Source organism: Ranitomeya variabilis, chromosome 2, assembly GCF_051348905.1.
Source record: "Ranitomeya variabilis isolate aRanVar5 chromosome 2, aRanVar5.hap1, whole genome shotgun sequence".
In the NCBI taxonomy this organism is placed as follows: domain Eukaryota; kingdom Metazoa; phylum Chordata; class Amphibia; order Anura; family Dendrobatidae; genus Ranitomeya; species Ranitomeya variabilis.
The window spans coordinates 417682530-417709822 of NC_135233.1; the positions used below are offsets into that span (position 1 = coordinate 417682530).

Here is a 27293-nt window from a genome sequence, read left to right on the forward strand (position 1 = left end):
GGTGGACAAGAGTCAGGTCTACCAGCCTGAAATCTCTGCAACACACGTCGCAAATCCGGAGAAATGGCTGACAAGATTACTCCCTCTTTAAGAATACCAACTGGTTCTGCGACTCCAGGAGAGTCAGGCACAAAGCTCCTTGAAAGAGCATCAGCCTTCACATTCTTTGAACCTGGTAAATACGAGACCACAAAGTCAAAACGGGAGAAAAACAATGACCAACGGGCCTGTCTAGGATTCAGGCGTTTAGCAGACTCGAGATACATCAGATTTTTGTGATCAGTCAAGACCACCACACGATGCTTAGCACCCTCGAGCCAATGACGCCACTCCTCAAATGCCCACTTCATGGCCAGCAACTCCCGATTGCCAACATCATAATTCCGCTCAGCAGGCGAAAACTTCCTAGAGAAAAAAGCACATGGTCTCATTACAGAGCAACCAGGGCCTCTCTGCGACAAAACGGCCCCTGCCCCAATCTCAGAAGCATCCACTTCAACCTGAAAGGGAAGTGAGACATCAGGCTGGCACAAAACAGGCGCTGAAGTAAACCGGCGCTTCAACTCTTGGAAAGCCTCCACGGCTGCAGGAGCCCAGTTAGCAACATCAGAACCTTTCTTGGTCATATCCGTCAAAGGTTTAACAACGCTAGAAAAATTAGCGATAAAACGACGGTAGAAGTTAGCAAAGCCCAAGAACTTCTGAAGACTCTTAACTGACGTGGGTTGAGTCCAATCATGAATAGCTCGGACCTTGACTGGGTCCATCTCCACCGCAGAAGGGGAAAAAATAAAACCCAAAAAGGGAACCTTCTGTACTCCAAAGAGACACTTTGAGCCCTTAACAAACAAAGCATTCTCACGCAAAACCTGAAACACCATCCTGACCTGCTCTACATGCGAGTCTCAATCATCAGAAAAAACCAGAATATCATCCAGATAAACAATCATAAATTTATCCAGATACTTCCGGAAAATATCATGCATAAAGGACTGAAACACTGAAGGAGCATTAGAGAGCCCAAAAGGCATCACCAAGTACTCAAAATGACCTTCGGGCGTATTAAATGCAGTTTTCCATTCATCTCCTTGCTTAATGCGCACAAGGTTGTACGCACCACGAAGATCTATCTTGGTGAACCACTTGGCACCTTTAATCCGGGCAAACAAGTCCGACAACAGAGGCAAAGGATACTGAAATTTAACAGTGATTTTATTCAGAAGCCGATAGTCAATACAAGGTCTCAAAGATCCGTCCTTCTTGGCCACAAAAAAGAATCCCGCACCAAGAGGGGAAGAGGATGGACGGATATGCCCCTTCTCCAGAGATTCCTTGATATACGAACGCATTGCGGTATGCTCAGGTACAGACAGATTAAATAGTCTTCCCTTAGGAAATTTGCTACCTGGAATCAAATCTATAGCGCAGTCACAGTCCCTATGAGGAGGCAGAGCACTGGACCTGGACTCGCTGAATACATCCTGAAAATCAGACAAATACTCAGGAACTTCCGAAGGAATAGAGGAAGCAATAGACACCGGCGGGGAATCACCATGAATTCCCTGACAGCCCCAACTTGACACAGACATTGCCTTCCAATCCAAGACTGGATTATGGGTCTGTAACCATGGCAGACCCAAAACGACCAAATCATGCATTTTATGCAGAACAAGAAAACGAATCACCTCCCGATGTTCAGGAGTCATGCACATGGTTACCTGTGTCCAAAACTGCGGTTTATTTTCCGCCAATGGCGTAGCATCAATACCTCTAAGAGGGATAGGATTTACCAATGGCTCAAGAACAAAACCACAGCGCTTGGCAAATGACAGATCCATAAGACTCAGGGCAGCACCTGAATCCACAAACGCCATAACAGGGTAGGAAGACAATGAGCAAATTAAAGTCACAGACAAAATAAATTTAGGTTGCAAATTACCAATGGCGACAGGACTAACAACCCTTGTTAGGCGTTTAGAGCATGCTGATATAACATGTGTAGAATCACCATAGTAAAAACACAACCCATTCTGACGTCTATGATTTTTCCGTTCATTTCTAGTCTGAATTCTACCACATTGCATTAAATCAGGTGTTTGTTCAGACAACACCACAAACGCCGGTCAATTTGAATAGCCAGCGCCATGGAATCATTCAGACTTGTAGGAATGGAGAAACCCACCATCACATTCTTAATGGCTTCAGAAAGGCCATTTCTGAAATTTGCGGCCAGAGCACACTCATTCCACTGAGTAAGCACGGACCATTTCCGAAATTTTTGGCAATACACTTCAGCTTCATCCTGGCCCTGAGAAATAGCCAGTAAGGCTTTTTCTGCCTGAATTTCAAGATTGGGTTCCTCGTAAAACAATCCGAGCGCCAGAAAAAACGCATCAATATTTGCCAATGCCGGATCTCCTGGCGCTAGCGAGAAGGCCCAATCCTGAGGGTCGCCCCGTAAGAAAGAGATAACAATTTTAACTTGCTGAGCTGAGTCTCCAGACGAACGGGGTCTCAGAGATAGAAACAATTTACAATTATTCCTGAAATTCCTAAACTTAAATCGGTCTCCAGAGAACAGTTCAGGAATAGGTATTTTAGGTTCAGACATAGGACTACTGGTAACAAAATCTTGTATGCCCTGCACACGAGCAGCAAGCTGGTCCACACTTGTAATCAAGGTCTGGACATTCATGTCTGTAGCAAGCTCAAGCCACTCAGAGGTAAAGGGGAGGAAGAAAGAGAGGAAGAAAAAAAAAAAAAAACTCAGAATTTCCTTTCTTATTATCCCACTTCTGCAATGCATTACACATTCAACTTTGGCCTGGCATACTGTTATGACCCCAATGGCAGAGGGTCTCAGAAATAAATACCAAGTCTGCAAACACAAAAAACCAGCTCATAGGGCAGTGGTAACTGGGCTGACCGTATATCTAATCCTAGCACCACAAATAGCAGCAGCCGGGGAACGTTCCTACGTTGGTTCTAGACGTTTCGCGCCAGCCGGAGAACTAACTAACCCTAGAAGGGAAAAGATAGACCTCTCTTGCCTCCAGAGAAAAGACCCCAAAAGTTGGATACAAGCCCCCAACAAATAATAACGGTGAGGTAAGAAGAAAAGACAAACGTAAGAATGAACTAGGTATTTAGCAAAGAGAGGCCCACTGACTAATAGCAGAATATAGTAAGATGACTTATACGGTCAGCAAAAACCCTATCAAAAATATCCACGCTGGATATTCAAGAACCCCCGAACCGTCTAACGGCCCGGGGGGAGAATACCAGCCCCCTAGAGCTTCCAGCAAAATCAGGAATCACATTTAGTACAAGCTGGACAAAAAGTAAGAGCAATACAAATAACCAAAAAACAAGGAAGCAGGACTTAGCTTAATTTTGCAAGAACCAGGACCAGCAGCAGGAGCAAACAGAAAGGACTGATTACAACGATGCCAGGCACCAGACTGAGAATTCAGGAAGTTCATATAGCAACACCCCTGGACTAACGACCCAGGTGGGTGCCAAACTGAGGAAAGACAATCCCAGAGTCATATCACTAGTGACCACAAGAGGGAGCCAAAAAGTCTAATTCACAACACATATGTGACTGATATCAGCCCCTCTTATAACGCTCCAGTACTGATATAACCCCCAGACATTACATCATATGTGACTGATATCAGCCCCTCTTATAACGCTCCAGTACAGATATAACCTCCAGACATTACACCATATGTGACTGATATCAGCCCCTCTTATAACGCTCCAGTACTGATATAACCTCCAGACATTACACCATATGTGACTGATATCAGCCCCTCTTATAACGCTCCAGTACAGATATAACCTCCAGACATTACACCCTATGTGACTGATAACAGCCCCTCTTATAACGCTCCAGTACTGATATAACCTCCAGACATTACACCATATGTGACTGATATCAGCCCCTCTTATAACGCTCCAGTACTGATATAACCTCCAGACATTACATCATATGTGACTGATATCAGCCCCTCTTCTAACGCTCCAGTACTGATATAACCTCCAGACATTACACCATATGTGACTGATATCAGCCTCTCTTATAACGCTCCAGTACTGATATAACCCCCAGACATTACACCATATGTGACTGATATCAGCCTCTCTTATAACGCTCCAGTACTGATATAACCCCCAGACATTACATCATATGTGACTGATATCAGCCCCTCTTATAACGCTCCAGTACAGATATAACCTCCAGACATTACACCATATGTGACTGATATCAGCCCCTCTTATAACGCTCCAGTACAGATATAACCTCCAGACATTACACCCTATGTGACTGATATCAGCCCCTCTTATAACGCTCCAGTACTGATATAACCTCCAGACATTACACCATATGTGACTGATATCAGCCCCTCTTATAACGCTCCAGTACTGATATAACCTCCAGACATTACATCATATGTGACTGATATCAGCCCCTCTTCTAACGCTCCAGTACTGATATAACCTCCAGACATTACACCATATGTGACTGATATCAGCCTCTCTTATAATGCTCCAGTACTGATATAACCCCCAGACATTACATCATATGTGACTGATATCAGCCCCTCTTCTAACGCTCCAGTACTGATATAACCTCCAGACATTACACCATATGTGACTGATATCAGCCCCTCTTATAACGCTCCAGTACTGACATAACCTCCAGACATTACACCATATGTGACTGATATCAGCCCCTCTTATAACGCTCCAGTACTGATATAACCTCCAGACATTACATCATATGTGACTGATATCAGCCCCTCTTCTAACGCTCCAGTACTGATATAACCTCCAGACATTACACCATATGTGACTGATATCAGCCTCTCTTATAACGCTCCAGTACTGATATAACCCCCAGACATTACATCATATGTAACTGATATCAGCCCCTCTTATAACGCTCCAGTACTGATATAACCTTCAGACATTACACCATATGTGACTGATATCAGCCCCTCTTATAACGCTCCAGTACTGATATAACCTCCAGACATTACACCATATGTGACTGATATCAGCCCCTCTTATAACGCTCCAGTACAGATATAACCTTCAGACATTACACCCTATGTGACTGATATCAGCCCCTCTTATAACGCTCCAGTACTGATATAACCTCCAGACATTACACCATATGTGACTGATATCAGCCCCTCTTATAACGCTCCAGTACTGATATAACCCCCAGACATTACATCATATGTAACTGATATCAGCCCCTCTTATAACGCTCCAGTACTGATATAACCTCCAGACATTACACCATATGTGACTGATATCAGCCCCTCTTATAACGCTCCAGTACTGATATAACCTCCAGACATTACATCATATGTGACTGATATCAGCCCCTCTTCTAACGCTCCAGTACTGATATAACCTCCAGACATTACACCATATGTGACTGATATCAGCCTCTCTTATAACTCTCCAGTACTGATATAACCCCCAGACATTACATCATATGTAACTGATATCAGCCCCTCTTATAACGCTCCAGTACAGATATAACCTCCAGACATTACACCCTATGTGACTGATATCAGCCCCTCTTATAACGCTCCAGTACTGATATAACCTCCAGACATTACACCATATGTGACTGATATCAGCCCCTCTTATAACGCTCCAGTACTGATATAACCTCCAGACATTACATCATATGTGACTGATATCAGCCTCTCTTATAACGCTCCAGTACTGATATAACCCCCTGACATTACATCATATGTGACTGATATCAGCCCCTCTTATACCGCTCCAGTACTGATATAACCTCCAGACATTACACCATATGTGACTGATATCAGCCTCTCTTATAACGCTCCAGTACTGATATAACCCCCAGACATTACATCATATGTAACTGATATCAGCCCCTCTTATAACGCTCCAGTACGGATATAACCTCCAGACATTACACCATATGTGACTGATATCAGCCCCTCTTATAACGCTCCAGTACTGATATAACCCCCAGACATTACACCATATGTGACTGATATTAGCCCCTCTTATAACGCTCCAGTACTGATATAACCCCCAGACATTACACCATATGTGACTGATATCAGCCCCTCTTATAACGCTCCAGTACTGATATAACCCCCAGACATTACACCATATGTGACTGATATCAGCCCCTCTTATAACGCTCCAGTACTGATATAACCCCCAGACATTACACCATATGTGACTGATATCAGCCCCTCTTATAACGCTCCAGTACTGATATAACCTCCAGACATTACACCATATGTGACTGATATCAGCCCCTCTTATAACGCTCCAGTACAGATATAACCTCCAGACATTAAACCATATGTGACTGATATCAGCCCCTCTTATATAGCTCCAGTACTGATATAACCTCCAGACATTACATCATATGTAACTGATATCAGCCTCTTATAACGCTCCAGTACTGATATAACCTCCAGACATTACACCATATGTGACTGATATCAGCCCCTCTTATAACGCTCCAGTACTGATATAACCTCCAGACATTACACCATATGTGACTGATATCAGCCCCTCTTATAACGCTCCAGTACTGATATAACCTCCAGACATTACACCATATGTGACTGATATCAGCCCCTCTTATAACGCTCCAGTACTGATATAACCCCCAGACATTACACCATATGTGACTGATATCAGCCCCTCTTATAACGCTCCAGTACTGATATAACCTCCAGACATTACACCATATGTGACTGATATCAGCCCCTCTTATAACGCTCCAGTACTGATATAACCCCCAGACATTACATCATATGTAACTAATATCAGCCCCTCTTATAACGCTCCAGTACTGATATAACCTCACGTGACGGATTTCAGGCTCTTATAACGCTGCTGTGGTGTAATACGATGTGACTGCCTCCGCACAGTTATAATGTCTGCTCTGTGAGGGTCTCTAGTCCTGAATGATACAGGAAAGATATATATATCCTGGTACCGTGTTAATAACTCTCAATTCTCCATATTTTTCTAGTCCTGAATGACGAGCTCAGGATCCCGGGATCTGGCACTCAGTGATCCCTTCCCCCTTTCAGTGTGTACTCCTAGTTATGTTCACTGAGCATAGACTTCCTGTTATAGGACCTTTGGATTATAATAACAGAGATGGTCAGGACAGGAAGTCTATGTATCCATAACAACCCCAGAGCGCACACAATGTATCCGGGATGTTCCCTCCACAGACTACGTTCTGGCCGTTCATTCTGGGGTGTACGTGTCAGTGTGAATCGTGTGCATCTATGTGGTGTCTCTCCTCTAAGCCCCTTCCACCGTTTGCTGTATTTCAGATGCTGCTAGATGCCATCTCAGGAAGGATTTGCATTACAAGTGCACACACAGTGAGTCACTATCATCTCTATGGTACATGTCTTCTGAATGTGGTACATCCCTGTAGCTGTCACTGCAGAGCCGCTGTCCAAGCTGCCATATTGAACGTGTGGGTAGAAGGAAGATGGCTGCCAGCCCACATTACAACTGGGGAGATGCAGTGTAGGAGACACCTAGTCTGGCACATGCGGGAGCTCCCGAGGCGGAGTGCGCTCTTATTACCTGGCTTTCGGGCTCTCCCCGATACCAGCGCTGTGAGAGCGGCCGGTGGTGCCAAGCTCCCCGATACCAGTGCGGTGACAGAGCGGCCGGTGGTGCCGAGCTCCCCGATACCAGCGCTGTGACAGAACGGCTGGTGGTGCAGGGCTCCCCGATACAAGCGCGGTGACAGAGCGGCCGGTAGTGCCGAGCTCCCCGATACCAGCGCTGTGACTGAACGGCCGGTGGTGCAGGGCTCCCCGATACAAGCATGGTGACAGAGCGGCCGGTGGTGCAGGGCTCCCCAATACAAGCGTGGTGACAGAGCGGCCGGTGGTGCAGGGCTCCTCGATACAAGCGCGGTGACAGAGCGGCCGGTAGTGCCGAGCTCCCCGATACCAGCGCTGTGACAGAACGGCCGGTGGTGCAGGGCTTCCCGATACAAGCGTGATGACAGAGCGGCCGGTGGTGCAGGGCTCCCCGATACAAGCGTGGTGACAGAGCGGCCGGTAGTGCCGAGCTCCCCGATACCAGCGCTGTGACAGAACAGCCGGTGGTGCAGAGCTCCCCGATACAAGCGTGGTGACAGAGCGGCCGGTGGTGCAAGGCTCCCCGATACAAGCGCGGTGACAGAGCGGCCGGTAGTGCCGAGCTCCCCGATACCAGCGCAGTGACAGAACGGCCGGTGGTGCAGGGCTCCCCGATACAAGCGTGGTGACAGAGCGGCCGGTGGTGCAGGGCTCCCTGATACAAGCGTGGTGACAGAACGGCCGGTGGTGCAGGGCTCCACGATACAAGCGTGGTGACAGAGCGGCCGGTGGTGCAGGGCTCCCCGATACAAGCGCGGTGACAGAATGGCCGGTGGTGCAGGGCTCCCCGATACCAGCGCAGTGACAGAGCGGCTGGTGTTACAGGGCTCCCCGATACCAGCGCAGTGACAGAGCGGCTGGTGGTACAGGGCTCCCCGATACCAGCGCAGTGTCAGAGCGGCCGGTTGGGCAGGGCTTCCCGATACAAGCGCGGTGACAGAGCGGCCGGTGGTGCAGGGCTCCCCGATACAAGTGCGGTGACAGAGCGGCCGGTGATGCAGAGCTCCCGGTGATGCAGAGCTCCCCGATACCAGAGTGGTCCCGTGGCTCCTATTACAGGGGAAACAAGTTAGTCTATTTCTTCCTCCCGAATTTTCCCCCATCACCTGTAAGTGACATTATCGAGAGGGGAACGGAAGTGAAGACCCCGTAATGTTACAGAGTGGGGGGCCGAGTTCTGAGGAGCAGAGGACAGAATATCACCACCACTCTGCTGACCCCACAACTGAAAAAACCTAAAATAAAAACAACATTTGTAAATCCCCTGAAGTAAAGAAATAGCAATAGGGCATGAAAATAATATAGGGTGCATAGTTAACATAACTAGGTGTTTCCAGCCAGCTAACGCTCGGCACGCTCATTGCTATCTAATTAACGCTGCTGGTGATTAAACTAAAGTAAATAATGACAACATTCAATAGCGCTTACATAGGTGGTAAATTAACGTGTTGTAATGTGTGGGGACGGAGCCTCGTGTGGTAATGTGTGGGGACGGAGCCTCGTGTGGTAATGTGTGAGGATGGAGCCTCGTGTAGTAATGTGTGGGGATGGAGCCTCATGTGGTAATGTGTGAAGACAGAGCCTCGTGTGGTAATGTGGGGGGACGGAGCCTCGTGTGGTAATGTGTGGGGACGGAGCCTCGTGTGGTAATGTGGGGGGGGCGGGATTATGTGTGGTAATGTGGGGGGCGGGATTATGTGTGGTAATGTGGTGGGGGGTGGGATTATGTGTGGTAATGTGGTGGGGGGCGGGATTATGTGTGGTAATGTGGTGGGGGGCGGGATTATGTGTGGTAATGTGGTGGGGGCAGGATTATGTGTGGTAATGTGGTGGGAGGGCGGGATTATGTGGTAATGTGGTGGGGCTGCAGGATTATGTGTGGTGGGGGGCGGGATTATGTGTGGTAATGGGTTGGGGGCGGGATTATGTGTGGTAATGGGGTGGGGGGGCGGGATTATGTGTGGTGATCTGGTGGGGGGGGCGGGATTATGTGTGGTAATGTGGTGGGGGCAGGATTATGTGTGGTAATGTGGTGGGAGGGCGGGATTATGTGGTAATGTGGGGCTGCAGGATTATGTGTGGTGGGGGGCGGGATTATGTGTGGTAATGGGTTGGGGGGCGGGATTATGTGTGGTAATGGGGTGGGGGGGCGGGATTATGTGTGGTGATCTGGTGGGGGTCGGGATTATGTGTGGTGATGTGGTGGGGGGCGGGATTATGTATGGTGATGCGGTGGGGGGGCGAGATTATGGGTGGTGATGTGGTGGGGGGGCGGTATTGTGTGTGGTGATGCGGTGGAGGGGTGGGATTGTGTGTGGTGATGCGGTGGGGGGGCGGGATTGTGTGGTGATGCGGTAGGGGGCGGGATTGTGTATGGTGATGCGGTGGGGGGTCGGGATTGTGTATGGTGATGTGGGGGGCGGGATTGTCTGTGGTGATGTGGTGGGCTTGCGGGATTATGTGTGGTGGGGGGGCGGTATTGTGTGTGGTAATGTGGTGGGGGCGGGATTATCTGTGGTGATGTGGTGGGCAGGCGGGATTATGAGTTGTAATGTGGTGGGGGCGGGATTATCTGTGGTGGGTGGGCGGGATTATGTGTGGTGATGTGGGGACGGGATTATCTGGTGATGTGGTGGGGGGCGGGATTATGTGTGGTGATGTGGTGGGCGGGCGGGATTATGTGTGGTGATGTGGTGGCGGGCGGGATTATGTGTGGTAATGTGGTTGGGGGGCGGGATTATATGTGGTAATGGGGTGGGGGGGCGGGATTGTGTGTGGTGATGTGGTGGGGGGCGGGATTGTGTGTGATGTGGTGGGGGCGGAGCTACTGTGCAGGGGGCGGGATTAGCGAGTAATCACGATGCCTGTTATATATATAGATATTGATGAAAGAAGCCATCCCTGTCATGATCTCTGCAGGCAGAGATCATAGCAAGCCTATAGAGGGACAAGCTCTCGGAAGATGGAACTATACTGACCATGAACTAAGCCTGCCGCGCAACTAGAAATAGCCAGGTAGCATTTCCTATTTATCGCTAGATGCCCAGCTCTGGCCTAAGACCTAAATAGCTAGCAGAGGGAAATATAAGACCTGGCTCACCTCTAGAGAAATATTCCAAAGAAGACAGTAGCCCCCCACATATAATGACGGTGAGTTCAGATGAAACAACAAACGCAGCAGGAAAATAGTCTTAGCAAATTTGAGGTCCGCTTACTAGATAGCAGAAGACAGATAGTATACTTTCATGGTCAGCAGAAAAACACTAACAAAACACCATCCAGAGATTACCTTAAACTCTGGCATTAACTCATAACGCCAGAGTAGCAATCCCTGATCAACGAGAGCTTTCCAGACACAGTAACAGAACTTCAGCTGTGAACTGGAACAAATAGGCAAAACAAAACATGGACAAAAGTCCAACTTATCTAGTAGTTGTCTAGAAGCAGGAACAAGCACTGAGAGGCATCAGATAACATTGTTGACCGGCAAGAAACCACCAGAGAAATGAGCTTAAATAGCGACACCCACTACTGATGGAACCAGGTGAAACAGGAAAGAGGATGACAAGTCCAATTCCACAAGCGGCCACCGGGGGAGCCCAGAATCCAAATTCACAACAGTACCCCCCCCTCAAGGAGGGGGCACCGAACCCTCACCAGATCCACCAGGGCGACCAGGATGAGCCCTATGGAAGGCACGAACAAGATCAGAAGCATGAACATCAGATGCATTGACCCAAGAATTATCCTCCTGGCCGTAACCCTTCCAGTTGACCAGATACTGGAGTTTCCGTCTGGAAACACGAGAGTCCAAAATTTTCTCCACAACGTACTCCAACTCACCCTCAACCAACACCGGAGCAGGAGGCTCAACTGAAGGTACAACAGGTACCTCATACCTGCGCAATAACGACCGATGAAAAACGTTATGAATGGAAAAGGACGCAGGGAGGTCCAAACGGAAAGAAACAGGATTAAGAATCTCCAATATTCTATAAGGGCCGATGAACCGAGGTTTAAACTTAGGAGAAGAGACCCTCATAGGGACAAAACGAGAAGACAACCACACTAAATCTCCAACACAAAGCCGAGAACCAACACGACGATGACGGTTGGCAAAACGCTGAGTCTTCTCCTGGGACAACTTCAAATTGTCCATAACCTGCCCCCAGATGTGATGCAATCTCTCCACCACCGCATCCACTCCAGGACAATCCGAGGATTCCACCTGACCGGAGGAAAATCGAGGGTGAAACCCCGAATTACAGAAAAACGGGGACACCAAGGTGGAAGAACTGGCCCGATTATTGAGGGCGAACTCTGCCAATGGCAAAAAAGCAACCCAATCATCCTGGTCAGCAGAGACAAAACACCTCAGATATGTCTCAAGGGTCTGATTAGTCCGCTCGGTCTGGCCATTAGTCTGAGGGTGAAAAGCAGATGAAAAAGACAAATCTATGCCCATCCTAGCACAGAATGCCCGCCAAAATCTAGACACAAATTGGGTACCTCTGTCAGAAACAATATTCTCAGGAATACCGTGCAATCGGACAACATTCTGAAAAAACAGAGGAACCAACTCAGAAGAAGAAGGCAACTTGGGCAGAGGAACCAAATGGACCATTTTAGAGAAACGGTCACAGACCACCCAGATGACAGACATCTTCTGGGAAACAGGCATATCTGAAATAAAATCCATCGAGATGTGTGTCCAAGGCCTCTTAGGAATAGGCAAGGGCAACAGCAGTCCGCTAGCCCGAGAACTACAAGACTTGGCCCGAGCACAAACGTCACATGACTGCACAAAGACTCGCACATCTCGTGACAGGGAAGGCCACCAGAAGGATCTTGCCACCAAATCCCTGGTACCAAAAATTCCGGGATGACCTGCCAATGCAGAAGAATGTACCTCAGAGATGACTCTGCTGGTCCAATCATCCGGAACAAACAGTCTATCAGGCGGACAACGATCCGGTCTATCCGCCTGAAACTCTTGCAAGGACCGCCGCAGATCAGGAGAAACGGCCGACAAAATTACTCCCTCCCTAAGGATACCTGTGGGTTCAGAATTACCAGGAGAGTCCGGGTCAAAACTCCTAGAAAGGGCATCTGCCTTAACATTCTTAGAACCCGGTAGGTATGACACCACAAAATTAAAGCGAGAAAAAAATAAAGACCAGCGCGCCTGTCTAGGATTCAGGCGTCTGGCAGTCTCAAGATAAATCAAATTTTTGTGGTCAGTCAATACCACCACCTGATGCCTAGCCCCCTCGAGCCAATGGCGCCACTCCTCAAACGCCCACTTCATGGCCAAAAGCTCCCGATTCCCAACATCATAATTCCGCTCTGCGGGCGAAAATTTGCGAGAAAAGAAGGCACAAGGCCTAATGACGGAGCAGTCGGAACCTTTCTGCGACAACACTGCCCCAGCTCCGATCTCCGAAGCGTCAACCTCAACCTGAAAAGGCAGATTCACATCAGGCTGACGCAACACAGGGGCAGAGGCAAAACGGCGCTTAAGCTCCTGAAAGGCCTCTACAGCATGAGGGGACCAATTAGCAACATCAGCGCCTTGTCTGGTCAAATCAGTCAGTGGTTTAACGACATCCGAAAAACCAGCAATAAATCGGCGGTAAAAGTTGGCAAAGCCCAAAAATCTCTGAAGACCCTTAAGAGAGGAGGGCTGAGTCCAGTCACAAATAGCTTGCACCTTGACGGGATCCATCTCAATGGAAGAGGGAGAAAAAATATACCCCAAAAAGGAAATTTTCTGGACCCCAAAAACGCACTTAGACCCCTTCACACATAAAGAATTAGACCGCAGAACCTGAAAAACTCTCCTGACCTGCTGGACATGAGAGTCCCAGTCATCAGAAAAAATCAGAATATCATCCAGATATATTATCATAAATTTATCCAGAAAATCGCGGAAAATATCATGCATAAAAGACTGGAAAACTGAAGGGGCATTAGAAAGACCAAAAGGCATGACCAAATACTCAAAGTGGCCCTCGGGCGTATTAAATGCGGTCTTCCACTCATCCCCCTGCCTGATCCGCACCAAATTATACGCCCCACGAAGATCAATCTTAGAGAACCACTTAGCACCCTCTATACGAGCAAACAAATCAGTAAGCAATGGCAATGGGTATTGATACTTAACAGTGATCTTATTCAGAAGCCGATAATCAATACATGGTCTCAAAGAGCCGTCTTTTTTTGAGACAAAGAAAAACCCAGCTCCCAAGGGAGAAGAAGATGGACGAATATGTCCCTTTTCCAAAGACTCCTTTATATATTCCCGCATAGCAGCATGTTCCGGCACAGACAAATTAAACAAACGACCCTTTGGATATTTACAACCCGGTATCAAATCTATGGCACAATCGCACTCACGGTGCGGAGGTAACGACCCAAGCTTGGGTTCGTCAAAGACGTCTTGATAATCAGAGAGGAACTCAGGGACTTCAGAGGGAATGGACGACGAAATAGAAACCAAAGGTACGTCCCCATGAATACCCTTACATCCCCAGCTCAACACAGACATTGCTCTCCAGTCCAAGACTGGGTTGTGAGACTGCAACCATGGCAATCCCAGTACCAAATCGTCATGTAAATTATACAGCACCAGGAAACGAATAATCTCCTGGTGATCCGGATTGATACGCATGGTTACTTGTGTCCAGTATTGTGGTTTATTATTAGCCAATGGGGTGGAGTCAATCCCCTTCAGAGGAATAAGAGTCTCCAAAGGCTCTAAATCAAAACCACAACGATTGGCAAAGGACCAATCCATAAGACTCAGAGCGGCGCCAGAGTCAACATAGGCGTCCGTGGCAATGGATGACAAAGAGCAAATCAGGGTTACAGACAAAATAAACTTAGACTGAATGGTGCCAATGGAAACAGACTTATCAAGCTTCTTTGTACGCCTAGAGCATGCTGATATAACATGAGTAGAATCCCCACAATAGAAACACAATCCATTCTTCCGTCTAAAATTCTGTCGCTCGCTCCTGGACAGAATTCTATCACACTGCATACTTTCTGGCGTCTTTTCCATAGACACCGCCAGATGGTGCACCGGTTTGCGCTCCCGCAGACGCCTATCAATCTGAATAGCCATTGTCATGGACTCATTCAGACCTGCAGGCAAAGGGAACCCCACCATAACATCCTTAACGGCATCAGAGAGACCTTCTCTGAAAGTTGCCGCCAAGGCGCACTCATTCCACTGAGTAAGCACAGACCATTTACGGAATTTTTGGCAGAAAACTTCAGCTTCGTCTTGCCCCTGAGATAGTGCCATCAAAGTTTTTTCTGCCTGAAGTTCCAAATGAGGTTCCTCATAAAGCAAGCCCAAGGCCAGAAAAAACGCATCCACATCGCGTAACGCAGGATCCCCTGCTGGCAATGAGAAGGCCCAATCTTGAGGGTCACCCCTGAGCAAGGAAATCACAATCCTAACCTGCTGAGCAGGGTCTCCAGCTGAACGAGACTTCAGGGACAAATAAAGCTTACAATTATTTCGGAAATTCTGGAAGCAAGCTCTATTCCCTGTGAAGAACTCCGGCAAAGGAATTCTCGGCTCAGATACCGGAGCATGTACCACAAAATCTTGTAAATTTTGTACTTTCGTGATGAGATTATTCAAACCCGCAGTTACACTCTGGAGATCCATTATTGTCAGGTGCACACAGAGCATACAGAGATTAGGAGGAGAGAGAGAAAAAAGACTGCAGCAAGGCAGACTGGAGGAAAAAAAAAAAAAAAAAAAAAAAAAAAAAATTCCAGCAGACTTCTTATAACTCTCCTTTCTCAACCTGGGTCTTTAACACTTTATTGGCCGGTCAAACTGTCATGATCTCTGCAGGCAGAGATCATAGCAAGCCTATAGAGGGACAAGCTCTCGGAAGATGGAACTATACTGACCATGAACTAAGCCTGCCGCGCAACTAGAAATAGCCAGGTAGCATTTCCTATTTATCGCTAGATGCCCAGCTCTGGCCTAAGACCTAAATAGCTAGCAGAGGGAAATATAAGACCTGGCTCACCTCTAGAGAAATATTCCAAAGAAGACAGTAGCCCCCCACATATAATGACGGTGAGTTCAGATGAAACAACAAACGCAGCAGGAAAATAGTCTTAGCAAATTTGAGGTCCGCTTACTAGATAGCAGAAGACAGATAGTATACTTTCATGGTCAGCAGAAAAACACTAACAAAACACCATCCAGAGATTACCTTAAACTCTGGCATTAACTCATAACGCCAGAGTAGCAATCCCTGATCAACGAGAGCTTTCCAGACACAGTAACAGAACTTCAGCTGTGAACTGGAACAAATAGGCAAAACAAAACATGGACAAAAGTCCAACTTATCTAGTAGTTGTCTAGAAGCAGGAACAAGCACTGAGAGGCATCAGATAACATTGTTGACCGGCAAGAAACCACCAGAGAAATGAGCTTAAATAGCGACACCCACTACTGATGGAACCAGGTGAAACAGGAAAGAGGATGACAAGTCCAATTCCACAAGCGGCCACCGGGGGAGCCCAGAATCCAAATTCACAACACATCCCACCACGTCATGGTGACCCTACTCGGCATGGTCCTAACCTATAGTATTAAAACCTTTCCATATGTCAAATTATGTAACTGTGAATAAGGGCTAAGCAGGACCAAGGCCCCCGACTAATGGACACCTAACCACAGGGAGCCATATAAACGTAATGTCCAGTTCAAGGAAAAGGGAGGCCGTGGCCTTACCTGCACACAGCGCAAAAACAGGCAACTATAACCTACATGTTGCATGCATACCAACTTATATTCCAGTTCATCGCTTTAGGTTTTTGACCTGAAATGCAGAGTCCAGACCTCCACTGGTATCAGCAAAAACATTGTGTCCCCGCCAGGAGCTTAATGGCCGAGCAGCTGCACACAGCCGTACATCACCAAGCACAATGCCAATGTAATACCACCACTACTGGACGCTGGAGGAGACGTGTTCTGTGCAGTGACGGATCTGCGTCTGATGGAGGAGTCTGGGTTTGGTGATTCCTGGAGGACGTTACCCCCGACTGCATTGTGCCCCCTGTACAGATGGTGGAGGGGATAATGCTATGAGCTGTTATCAGGGAGCTACCTCGGACCCTCAGCTCCAGGGATGGGAAATCTTAATGTTCAGCACAAGACATTGTGGACAATTGTAGCTTCAGCTTTCTGGGTACAATTTGGGGAAGGCCCTTATTTGCCCACCATGACTGTGCCCAGTGCACGAGGTCCATACAGAGACAGGGGGGAACATGTTCGGCCGACAGACCCTGGAGCCTAGCCACATCCAACACCACGGCGATTGTGAACGCGGACCCCCAACAGAAACGTCTGACCCCACAAATGCTCTTTTGGATAAAGGGGAAAAATCCCAGAGATGCCTCCAAAATCTTATAGAAATCCCAGAAGAGCTGAGCCGTTATATCTGCAAAATCTGGATGTGAGGGGGGCACATACTTTTCTCCATATTAATGTCTATGGATGTAGATGAGGGCAGAGAAGCCCCCGGAGGTGAAAGTTTCCCTCCTACAAAGAATGGAGGAGAGGTCTGTAATTGTTATCGTAGGTACACTTCACCTGTGAGAGACAGAATCTAAAAATAAAATCCAGAAAATCATATTGTGGGATTGTTACATCATAAATTTGCATTAAATAAGTATTCGACACAATAGAAAAACAGCGTAGGACTCATTGAAGCGCAGCTAGCACGAAACGGCCGTCGTCCACAGAAGGTATCCGCTCCTCTCCTGCTGTACCCCATTTTATGGACTAAAAGGAATGTTTTACTGGATGGTGAGTTCCACCTTTTTCTCCGTTTTTGGACTCTCTTTAACTTAACTTGCACCATCCACTGGCTGTAGATGTACTAAGGACTACAGTACCCGACCTGGAATCCAGACCTATAGTTACAAGTGCTTCTCACAAAATTAGAATCTCATCACAAAGCGAATTTATTTCAGTTCTTCTATACAAAAAGTGAATCTCACATATTATATAGAGTGATTACACACAGAGTGTCAGATCTTTTGGAACTCCTAAAGTGAACCCGCAGAACCACAACAACGAACCTCCCAAGGGTGAGCTGGCCTGGTGGACCACCCCCAGTACAGGGAGTGTTAGGGGCAGACCCAAGGGAGACTATTGCCGCAGAAGCTGATACCCGGGCACAGGAAGTAGGAGCGGAAAAGACGCAGAACTGGCTATGATGGAGACACAGGACAGGCAGGGTATGGCGGAAACACAGGACAGGCAGGGTATGGCGGAAACACAGGACAGGCAGGGTATGGCGGAAACACAGGACAGGCGGGGTATGGTGGAAACACAGGACAGACGGGGTATGGCGGAAACACAGGACAGGCGGGGTATGGTGGAAACACAGGACAGGCAGGATATAACGGACGCACAGGACAAAGCAAGGTACAGAGGGACCTGGGTCAAATGAGGACAAATGACAATCAGGCATGGAGCAGAGGAAGGAGTTACCTTAAATAGACCGAGTGCTGCAGAACTTCTGGGTCAAGACCCTCCAGAATCATAGAGTGGAGGAACGGAGCGTCTGCAGACCAGAGAGAGGAAGTGCGCGTGTGCAGTGAGAGGCGCGCACCCGACGAGAGCCAGGGACCGGCGGCAAGTCAGGAGAAGAGACCGGAAGGCACGCGCACACCGCTGGAGCGCGCCAGGACGGGTAAGTATGTCGGGGCGCAGAGAGAGCGGCAGGCGCGGCGGCAGGTGGCACCGTGACAGAGTGATCTATTTCACATGTTTATTTCTGTTAATGTTGATGATTATGGCTTACAGCCAATGAAAACACAAAAGTTATTATCTCAGTAAATTAGAATACTTTATAACACCAGCTTGAGAAATGATTTTAATATCTGAAATGTTGGCCTACGAAAATCAAGTTCAGTAACTGCACTCAATACTTAGTCGGGCTCCTTTTGCATCAATTACTGCAGCAATGCGGTGTGGCATGGAGGCGATCAGCCTGTGGCGCTGCTGAGGGGTTATGGAAGCCCAGGTTGCTTTGATAGCAGCCTTCAGCTCATCTGCATTGTTGGGTCTGGTGTCTCATCTTCCTCTTGACAATACACAGATTCTCTATGGGGTTAAGGTCAGGCAAGTTTGCTGCCAATCATGCCCAGTGATACTGTTGTTTTTACACCAGGTATTGGTATTTTTGGCAGTGTGGACAGGGGCCAAGTCCTGCTGGAGAATGACATTTCCATGTCCAAAAAGCTTGTCGGCAGAGGGAAGCAAGAAGTGCTCTACAATATCCTGGTAGACGGCTGTGCTGACTTTGGTCTTGATAAAACACAGTGGACCTACACCAGCAGATGACATGGCTCCCCAAACCATCACTGATTGTGGACACTTCACACTAGACCTCCAGCAGCTTGGATTATGGTCTCTCCACTCTTCCTCCAGACTCTGGGACCTTGATTTCCAAATGAAATGCACAATTTACTTTCATCTGAAAACAACACCTTGGACCACTGACAACAGTCCAGATCTTCTTCTCCTTGGCCCAGGTAAGAACTTCTGGTGTCTATTGGTCATGAGTAGCCTGACACAAGGAATGTGACACTTGTAGCCCATGTCCTGGAGACGTCTGTGTGTGGTGACTCTTGAAGCAATGACTCCAGCAGCAGTCCACTCCTTGTGAATCTCCCCCACATTTCTGAATGGCCTTTTCTTAACAATCCTTTCCAGGCTGCGGTTATCCCGGTTGCTTGTGCACCTTTTTCTACCACACTTTTTCCTTCCACTCCACTCTCCATTAATATTCTTGGATACAGCACTGTGTGAACAGTCGGCTTCTCTAGCAATGACCTTTTGTGGCTTCCCCTCCATGTGGAGTGTGTCAATGACGTCTTCTGGACATTTGTCAGCTCAGCAGTCTTCCCCATGATTGTGGAGCTACTGAAACAGACTAAGGACCTTTATAAACACTTAAGAGCCTTTGCAAGTGTTAATTGTTAATTATTCTAATTTACTGAGATAATGACTTTTGGATTTTCATTGGCTGTAAGCCATAATCATCAACATTAACAGAAATAAACACGTGAAAAAGATCACTGTGTGTAATGACTCTATAGAATATGTGAGATTCACTTTTTGTATAGAAGAACTGAAATAAATTCACTTTTTGATGAGATTTTAATTTTGTGAGAAGCACCTGTATTTCCTTCTTCAGTAAGGGGTTAACCGTCTACTTCATGACAACATATATAAAGCTGTGAAATTAGCTTTGGTATCTTCAGTAGAAAGTATGGATTCCCAAAAGTAGTGTTATATCTCGGCACAAGCTAAAACGTTCTCTGTTGTATTAGCTGGAGCAGCGGCTTCCAGCATGGGTGATATCTGCCCTTCACCTGCTGTTTGCCATGAAACACTCAAGTTTGGTCCACCACAGCTTTTTTCAGATTTGCCATTTTCCCACACTTTTCTAAAGGAAATTGTATTTCCATATTTTTTGCTCGGCATTGACTTATTTCCCCATTTAATGACAAACCAGAGAAGCTAGAACATTACATAGGAATCCCAAATACTTACAAGTTTTTCCAGGAGGAGCTTACTGGGGTGCGCTTATTTATGCAGTGTATTTTATAAGACACATTATTAACTCTGCTACGACCCATCAGCACTGCAATGAGAAAATGGGGGAGATTTACCAGTTGTCGTGTGCATATTCCGCTATATGTAAGCAATAGTGTGGCAATGGTGTGTTCAGGTGTCCAGCGGATTCGTGGCTTTTCTCTATAGCGACTTCATGGAAGTCAGTGACCAGTAGCAGAATATCATCCTGGCTCCTGAGGCTCGGCGTCCTCATGCTGGTTAGAGAGTCAGATGTGCCCTCTGCTGGCCGCTGCCCGAGATATCCAGCACGGTCCTGTGCTCATGTACAAATTATATACTGGACATTGATGGATCTTGTTAGATCTGTTCTGCATGTCTCAGTGTGAAAAGTAACAAGTCACGTGTGCCAGTTTGTGGCCAAGAAAAATGCCAATAGCCACGTGTCACAGATGAGAACTTGTAACCATTGAGTCGTCAAGACGCCTACATTGATGCATTGTAGCAATGAGGAGCAGATTTCAGAGAACTCTGTGTATTGTGGAGCCATGAGGAGCAGATTTCAGAGAACTCTGTATTGTGGGGCCGATTGTGGAGCCATGAGGAGCAGATTTCAGAGAACTCTGTATTGTGGGGCTGATTGTGGAGCCATGAGGAGCGGATTTCAGAGAACTCTGTATTGTGGGGCTGATTGTGGAGCCATGAGGAGCAGATTTCAGAGAACTTTGTGTATTGTGGAGCCATGAGGAGCAGATTTCAGAGAACTCTGTATTGTGGGGCTGATTGTGGAGCCATGAGGAGCAGATTTCAGAGAACTCTGTATTGTGGGGCTGATTGTGGAGCCATGAGGAGCGGATTTCAGAGAACTCTGTATTGTGGGGCTGATTGTGGAGCCATGAGGAGCAGATTTCAGAGAACTTTGTGTATTGTGGAGCCATGAGGAGCAGATTTCAGAGAACTCTGTATTGTGGGGCCGATTGTGGAGCCATGAGGAGCAGATTTCAGAGAACTCTGTATTGTGGGGCTGATTGTGGAGCCATGAGGAGCGGATTTCAGAGAACTCTGTATTGTGGGGCTGATTGTGGAGCCATGAGGAGCAGATTTCAGAGAACTTTGTGTATTGTGGAGCCATGAGGAGCAGATTTCAGAGAACTCTGTATTGTGGGGCTGATTGTGGAGCCATGAGAAGCGGATTTCAGTGAACTCTGTATTGTCGGGCTGATTGTGGAGCCAAGAGGAGCAGATTTCAGAGAACTCTGTGTATTGTGGGGGTGATTGTGGAGCCATGAGGAGCAGATTTCAGAGAACTCTGTATTGTCGGGCTGATTGTGGAGCCATGAGGAGCAGATTTCAGAGAACTCTTTGTATTGTGGAGCCAATTGTGGAGCCATGAGGAGCAGATTTCAGAGAACTCTGTATTGTAGGGCTGATTGTGGAGCCATGAGGAGCAGATTTCAGAGAACTAGGTGTATTGTGGAGCCATGAGGAGCAGATTTCAGAGAACTCTGTATTGTAGGGCTGATTGTGGAGCGCATTTCAGAGAACTCTGTGTATTGTGGAGCCGATTGTGGAGCAGATTTCAGAGAACTCTGTGTATTGTCGGGCTGATTATGGAGCCATGAGGAGCAGATTTCAGAGAACTATGTGTATTGTGGGGCTGATTATGGAGCCATGAGGAGCGGATTTCAGAGAACTGTGTGTATTGTGGAGCCATGAGGAGCAGATTTCAGAGAACTAGGTGTATTGTGGAGCCATGAGGAGCAGATTTCAGAGAACTCTGTATTGTAGGGCTGATTGTGGAGCGGATTTCAGAGAACTCTGTGTATTGTGGAGCCGATTGTGGAGCAGATTTCAGAGAACTCTGTGTATTGTCGGGCTGATTATGGAGCCATGAGGAGCAGATTTCAGAGAACTATGTGTATTGTGGGGCTGATTATGGAGCCATGAGGAGCGGATTTCAGAGAACTGTGTGTATTGTGGAGCCATGAGGAGCAGATTTCAGAGAACTCTGTATTGTGGGGCTGATTGTGGAGCTATGAGGAGCAGATTTCAGAGAACTCTGTATTGTAGGGCTGATTGTGGAGCCATGAGGAGCAGATTTCAGAGAACTCTGTGTATTGTGGTGCCGATTGTGGAGCCATGAGGAGCAGATTTCAGAGAACTCTGTTTATTGTGGGGCTGATTATGGAGCCATGAGGAGCAGATTTCAGAGAACTGTGTTTTGTGGGGCTGATTGTGGAGCCATGAGGAGCAGATTTCAGAGAACTCTGTGTATTGTGGTGCCGATTGTGGAGCCATGAGGAGCAGATTTCAGAGAACTCTGTTTATTGTGGGGCTGATTATGGAGCCATGAGGAGCAGATTTCAGAGAACTCTGTGAATTGTGGAGCCATGAGGAGCAGATTTCAGAGAACTTTGTGTATTGTGGAGCCATGAGGAGCAGATTTCAGAGAACTCGGTATTGTAGGGCCGATTGTGGAGCCATGAGGAGCAGATTTCAGAGAACTCTGTGTATTGTGGGGCTGATTGTGGAGCCATGAGGAGAGGATTTCAGAGAACTTTGTGTATTGTGGGGCCGATTGTGGAGCCATGAGGAGCAGATTTCAGAGAACTCTGTATTGTAGGGCAGATTGTGGAGCCATGAGGAGCGGATTTCAGAGAACTCTGTGTATTGTGGAGCCGATTGTGGAGCAGATTTCAGAGAACTCTGTGTATTGTCGGGCTGATTATGGAGCCATGAGGAGCAGATTTCAGAGAACTATGTGTATTGTGGGGCTGATTATGGAGCCATGAGGAGCGGATTTCAGAGAACTGTGTGTATTGTGGAGCCATGAGGAGCAGATTTCAGAGAACTCTGTGTATTGTGGAGCTATGAGGAGCAGATTTCAGAGAACTCTGTATTGTAGGGCTGATTGTGGAGCCATGAGGAGCAGATTTCAGAGAACTCTGTGTATTGTGGGGCTGATTGTGGAGCCATGAGGAGCGGATTTCAGAGAACTCTGTGTATTGTGGAGCCGATTGTGGAGCCGATTTCAGAGAACTCTGTGTATTGTGGGGCTGATTATGGAGCCATGAGGAGCGGATTTCAGAGAACTCTGTGTATTGTGGAGCCATGAGGAGCAGATTTCAGAGAACTTTGTGTATTGTGGAGCCATGAGGAGCAGATTTCAGAGAACTCTGTATTGTGGGGCTGATTGTGGAGCTATGAGGAACAGATTTCAGAGAACTCTGTATTGTAGGGCTGATTGTGGAGCCATGAGGAGCAGATTTCAGAGAACTGTGTTTTGTGGGGCTGATTGTGGAGCCATGAGGAGCAGATTTCAGAGAACTCTGTGTATTGTGGTGCCGATTGTGGAGCCATGAGGAGCAGATTTCAGAGAACTCTGTTTATTGTGGGGCTGATTATGGAGCCATGAGGAGCAGATTTCAGAGAACTCTGAATTGTGGAGCCATGAGGAGCAGATTTCAGAGAACTTTGTGTATTGTGGAGCCATGAGGAGCAGATTTCAGAGAACTCTGTGTATTGTGGGGCTGATTGTGGAGCCATGAGGAGAGGATTTCAGAGAACTTTGTGTATTGTGGGGCCGATTGTGGAGCCATGAGGAGCAGATTTCAGAGAACTCTGTATTGTAGGGCAGATTGTGGAGCCATGAGGAGCGGATTTCAGAGAACTCTGTGTATTGTGGAGCCGATTGTGGAGCAGATTTCAGAGAACTCTGTGTATTGTCGGGCTGATTATGGAGCCATGAGGAGCAGATTTCAGAGAACTATGTGTATTGTGGGGCTGATTATGGAGCCATGAGGAGCGGATTTCAGAGAACTGTGTGTATTGTGGAGCCATGAGGAGCAGATTTCAGAGAACTCTGTGTATTGTGGAGCCATGAGGAGCAGATTTCAGAGAACTCTGTATTGTAGGGCTGATTGTGGAGCCATGAGGAGCAGATTTCAGAGAACTCTGTGTATTGTGGGGCTGATTGTGGAGCCATGAGGAGCGGATTTCAGAGAACTCTGTGTATTGTGGAGCCGATTGTGGAGCCGATTTCAGAGAACTCTGTGTATTGTGGGGCTGATTATGGAGCCATGAGGAGCGGATTTCAGAGAACTTTGTGTATTGTGGAGCCATGAGGAGCAGATTTCAGAGAACTCTGTGTATTGTGGTGCCGATTGTGGAGCCATGAGGAGCAGATTTCAGAGAACTCTGTTTATTGTGGGGCTGATTATGGAGCCATGAGGAGCAGATTTCAGAGAACTCTGTGAATTGTGGAGCCATGAGGAGCAGATTTCAGAGAACTTTGTGTATTGTGGAGCCATGAGGAGCAGATTTCAGAGAACTCGGTATTGTAGGGCCGATTGTGGAGCCATGAGGAGCAGATTTCAGAGAACTCTGTGTATTGTGGGGCTGATTGTGGAGCCATGAGGAGAGGATTTCAGAGAACTTTGTGTATTGTGGGGCCTATTGTGGAGCCAAGAGGAGATTTCAGAGAACTCTGTGTATTGTGGAGCCATGAGGAGCAGATTTCAGAGAACTTTCTGTATTGTGGGTCTGATTGTGGAGCCATGAGGAGCAGATTTCAGAGAACTCTCTGTATTGTGGGTCTGATTGTGGAGCCATAAGGAGCAGATTTCAGAGAACTCTGTGTATTGTGGGGCTGATTGTGGAGCCATGAGGAGCAGATTTCAGAGAACTGTATTGTGGGGCTGATTGTGGAGCCATGAGGAGCAGATTTCAGAGAACTCTGTATTGTGGGGCCGATTGTGGAGCCATGAGGAGAGGATTTCAGAGAACTCTGTATTGTGGGGCTGATTGTAGCAGATTTCAGAGAACTTGGTGTATTGTGGGGCCGATTGTGGAGCCACGAGGAGCGGATTTCAGAGAACTCTGTGTATTGTGGGGCTGATTGTGGAGCCACGAGTAGCGGATTTCAGAGAACTCTGTGTATTGTGGGGCTGATTGTGGAGCTACGAGGAGCGGATTTCAGAGAACTCTGTGTATTGTGGGGTTGATTGTGGGGCCACGAGTAGCGGATTTCAGAGAACTCTGTGTATTGTGGGGCTGATTGTGGAGCCATGAGGAGAGGATTTCAGAGAACTCTGTGTATTGTGGGGCCGATTGTGGAGCCACGAGGAGCGAATTTCAGAGAACTCTGTGTATTGTGGGGACGATTGTGGAGCCTGGCCAGAGTTTGCCAACTATGGTTGCTGCTATCCTGGTTGACACGAGGCATTCTGCCGTTCAGGCTGGTTACAGGCGTGCGGATTCTGTGCTCCATTTTTTTGTGGGCCTCATTCATTGCAGTGTGAGCTCAGGACAGAGCTAAATGAACCCTCCACACTCCAGACGTCGGGAGCAAATCATTTAAAAATGGCTTTACCAGGAGAAGCAATTTAACGCGATCCACATTGTGTCTCATCCGCCAGCTTCTTATAAATGACAAGTCGTACAGAAAAGGACAGCAGCAGAATTGTTAAAGTCAACTTGTCTGTTATTAAAGGTTTGAGATGATGTTGCTGCACAGTTGGAGGGGATATTAAATATTGATTTATCTTGTAGGCAGAACGATAGGGAAAAATGAGGCTAAGTGCCCCTCACCATCTATCAGATCAGTGCAATTTATCTATATCTCCACAGGAGCAACGCCACACTACAATAGCTGCATGAATCTGGAAGATTGGGTCAGGGCAGTGATGATTTAATCACAATCCGCCGACTTGTCACCTCGTGGGGGTGGAAAACGCAGCAGTTTCTCAGACAATCACTACTTTGGTCTTCCCTGCTTTGCAGTGAGCCGGGTGCTGAAATCCTGAGCAGAGACATTCGAGCTGCTCGCCCGTACTGTGTGCAGGTTATTTTCGGCTCCGGCTCTCATTATTGCAGTCCAGCCAAGAGAAGCTTTGGAGATCTGCAGAAAGTGCCACAAAGCTGATCCTGTAACAACCAGAAAGTGATTATGGCTCCTGCCTGGGACGGGTGTAATCGAGACTTGTGTCACTCCCTGATATCTCATGTGTGCACATATGTGAGATTCCTGCACTCCAGTCCAAAAAAGATTTATGTCCAGAAATATCTCCACTACTAGAGCTCCGATCTTACCTCATAGGTGGACGAGATCCAGATACAGAAGGCACAGTATGCAAGAAAAAAAGAAAAGAAAAGGTGGAACACAAAAAAGAACTCGAAGCAGGGATCACCAAGCTACAACTTGCCTATTCTGGAGGACCCATACGAAGAGAGCGATCACTGGAGAAGAACATCGTGGTCGGAAGAAGAGAAGGAAGACCAGTAACCCGATGGCTTGATACTGTCACGAAAACGGCGGAGAAGAGCCTGGTGGACCTATCTAGGCTTGTACAGAATCAATCTTCCCACAGATCATTCATCCATCATGTCGCCATGGCTCGAGATCCAGGTGAAGGCCGTCAAAACAGAAAATAAAACCAATAGTCTGGTCAAATGCATCACCCAGGATACTAGCTGTGGTTGGACACTTGATATAGGAGCCATGATACGCTCTTCCTTCGTAAGGTGTCTTTCTGATGACACTACTGATGGGACCAGCACCAAGGTCACAGGGGGTTGCGCCTCAACACTGTCTGCTGGTACATACACATACAGACAGTTGAAGGACACTCATCCTGCAGAACAAAAAGCATTACAGAACCTTGTGGTGTAAAGTCTCCTTAGAAGGGCTCAGCATTTCAGAGGTCACGGGGACGTGCACCAAATCTGAGCACTGAACTAGACAGACATAATAGACTTCAATGGGACACTGTTTAAGGACGCACTCATGCTGGGATAGAACAGGATTGGCCATGGTCCTAGCAGTTGCACCTCCCTCAATCAGGGACACAGCAAAAGAGAAGGGGCTGTCCAACTCACCCAGAACACTATTCTGTTATCTTGGGTGACAACCACTAGCAGAGGTCATGACGGGGCTCATAGAAGGTTGTCACACAACCCTAAAGACAAAAACCACGACT

The 27293-nt window shown here is 47.4% G+C and overlaps 1 protein-coding gene across 13 annotated transcripts in view; it reads left to right on the forward strand.

The window, feature by feature from the left end:
* Positions 1 to 27293, forward strand: part of SOX6 (SRY-box transcription factor 6) — a 739261-nt gene that overhangs the window by 685906 nt on the left and 26062 nt on the right. For 11 of the 13 annotated variants that reach the window (XM_077286580.1, XM_077286586.1, XM_077286582.1 and 8 more), the window contains one exon: positions 7365 to 7415. The exons of the other annotated variants lie outside the window; for them this stretch is intronic. In XM_077286580.1, coding sequence (XP_077142695.1) covers positions 7365 to 7415 — 51 coding nt within the window. The remainder of the gene's footprint in view (positions 1 to 7364; positions 7416 to 27293) is intronic. 13 annotated transcript variants of the gene reach the window in all.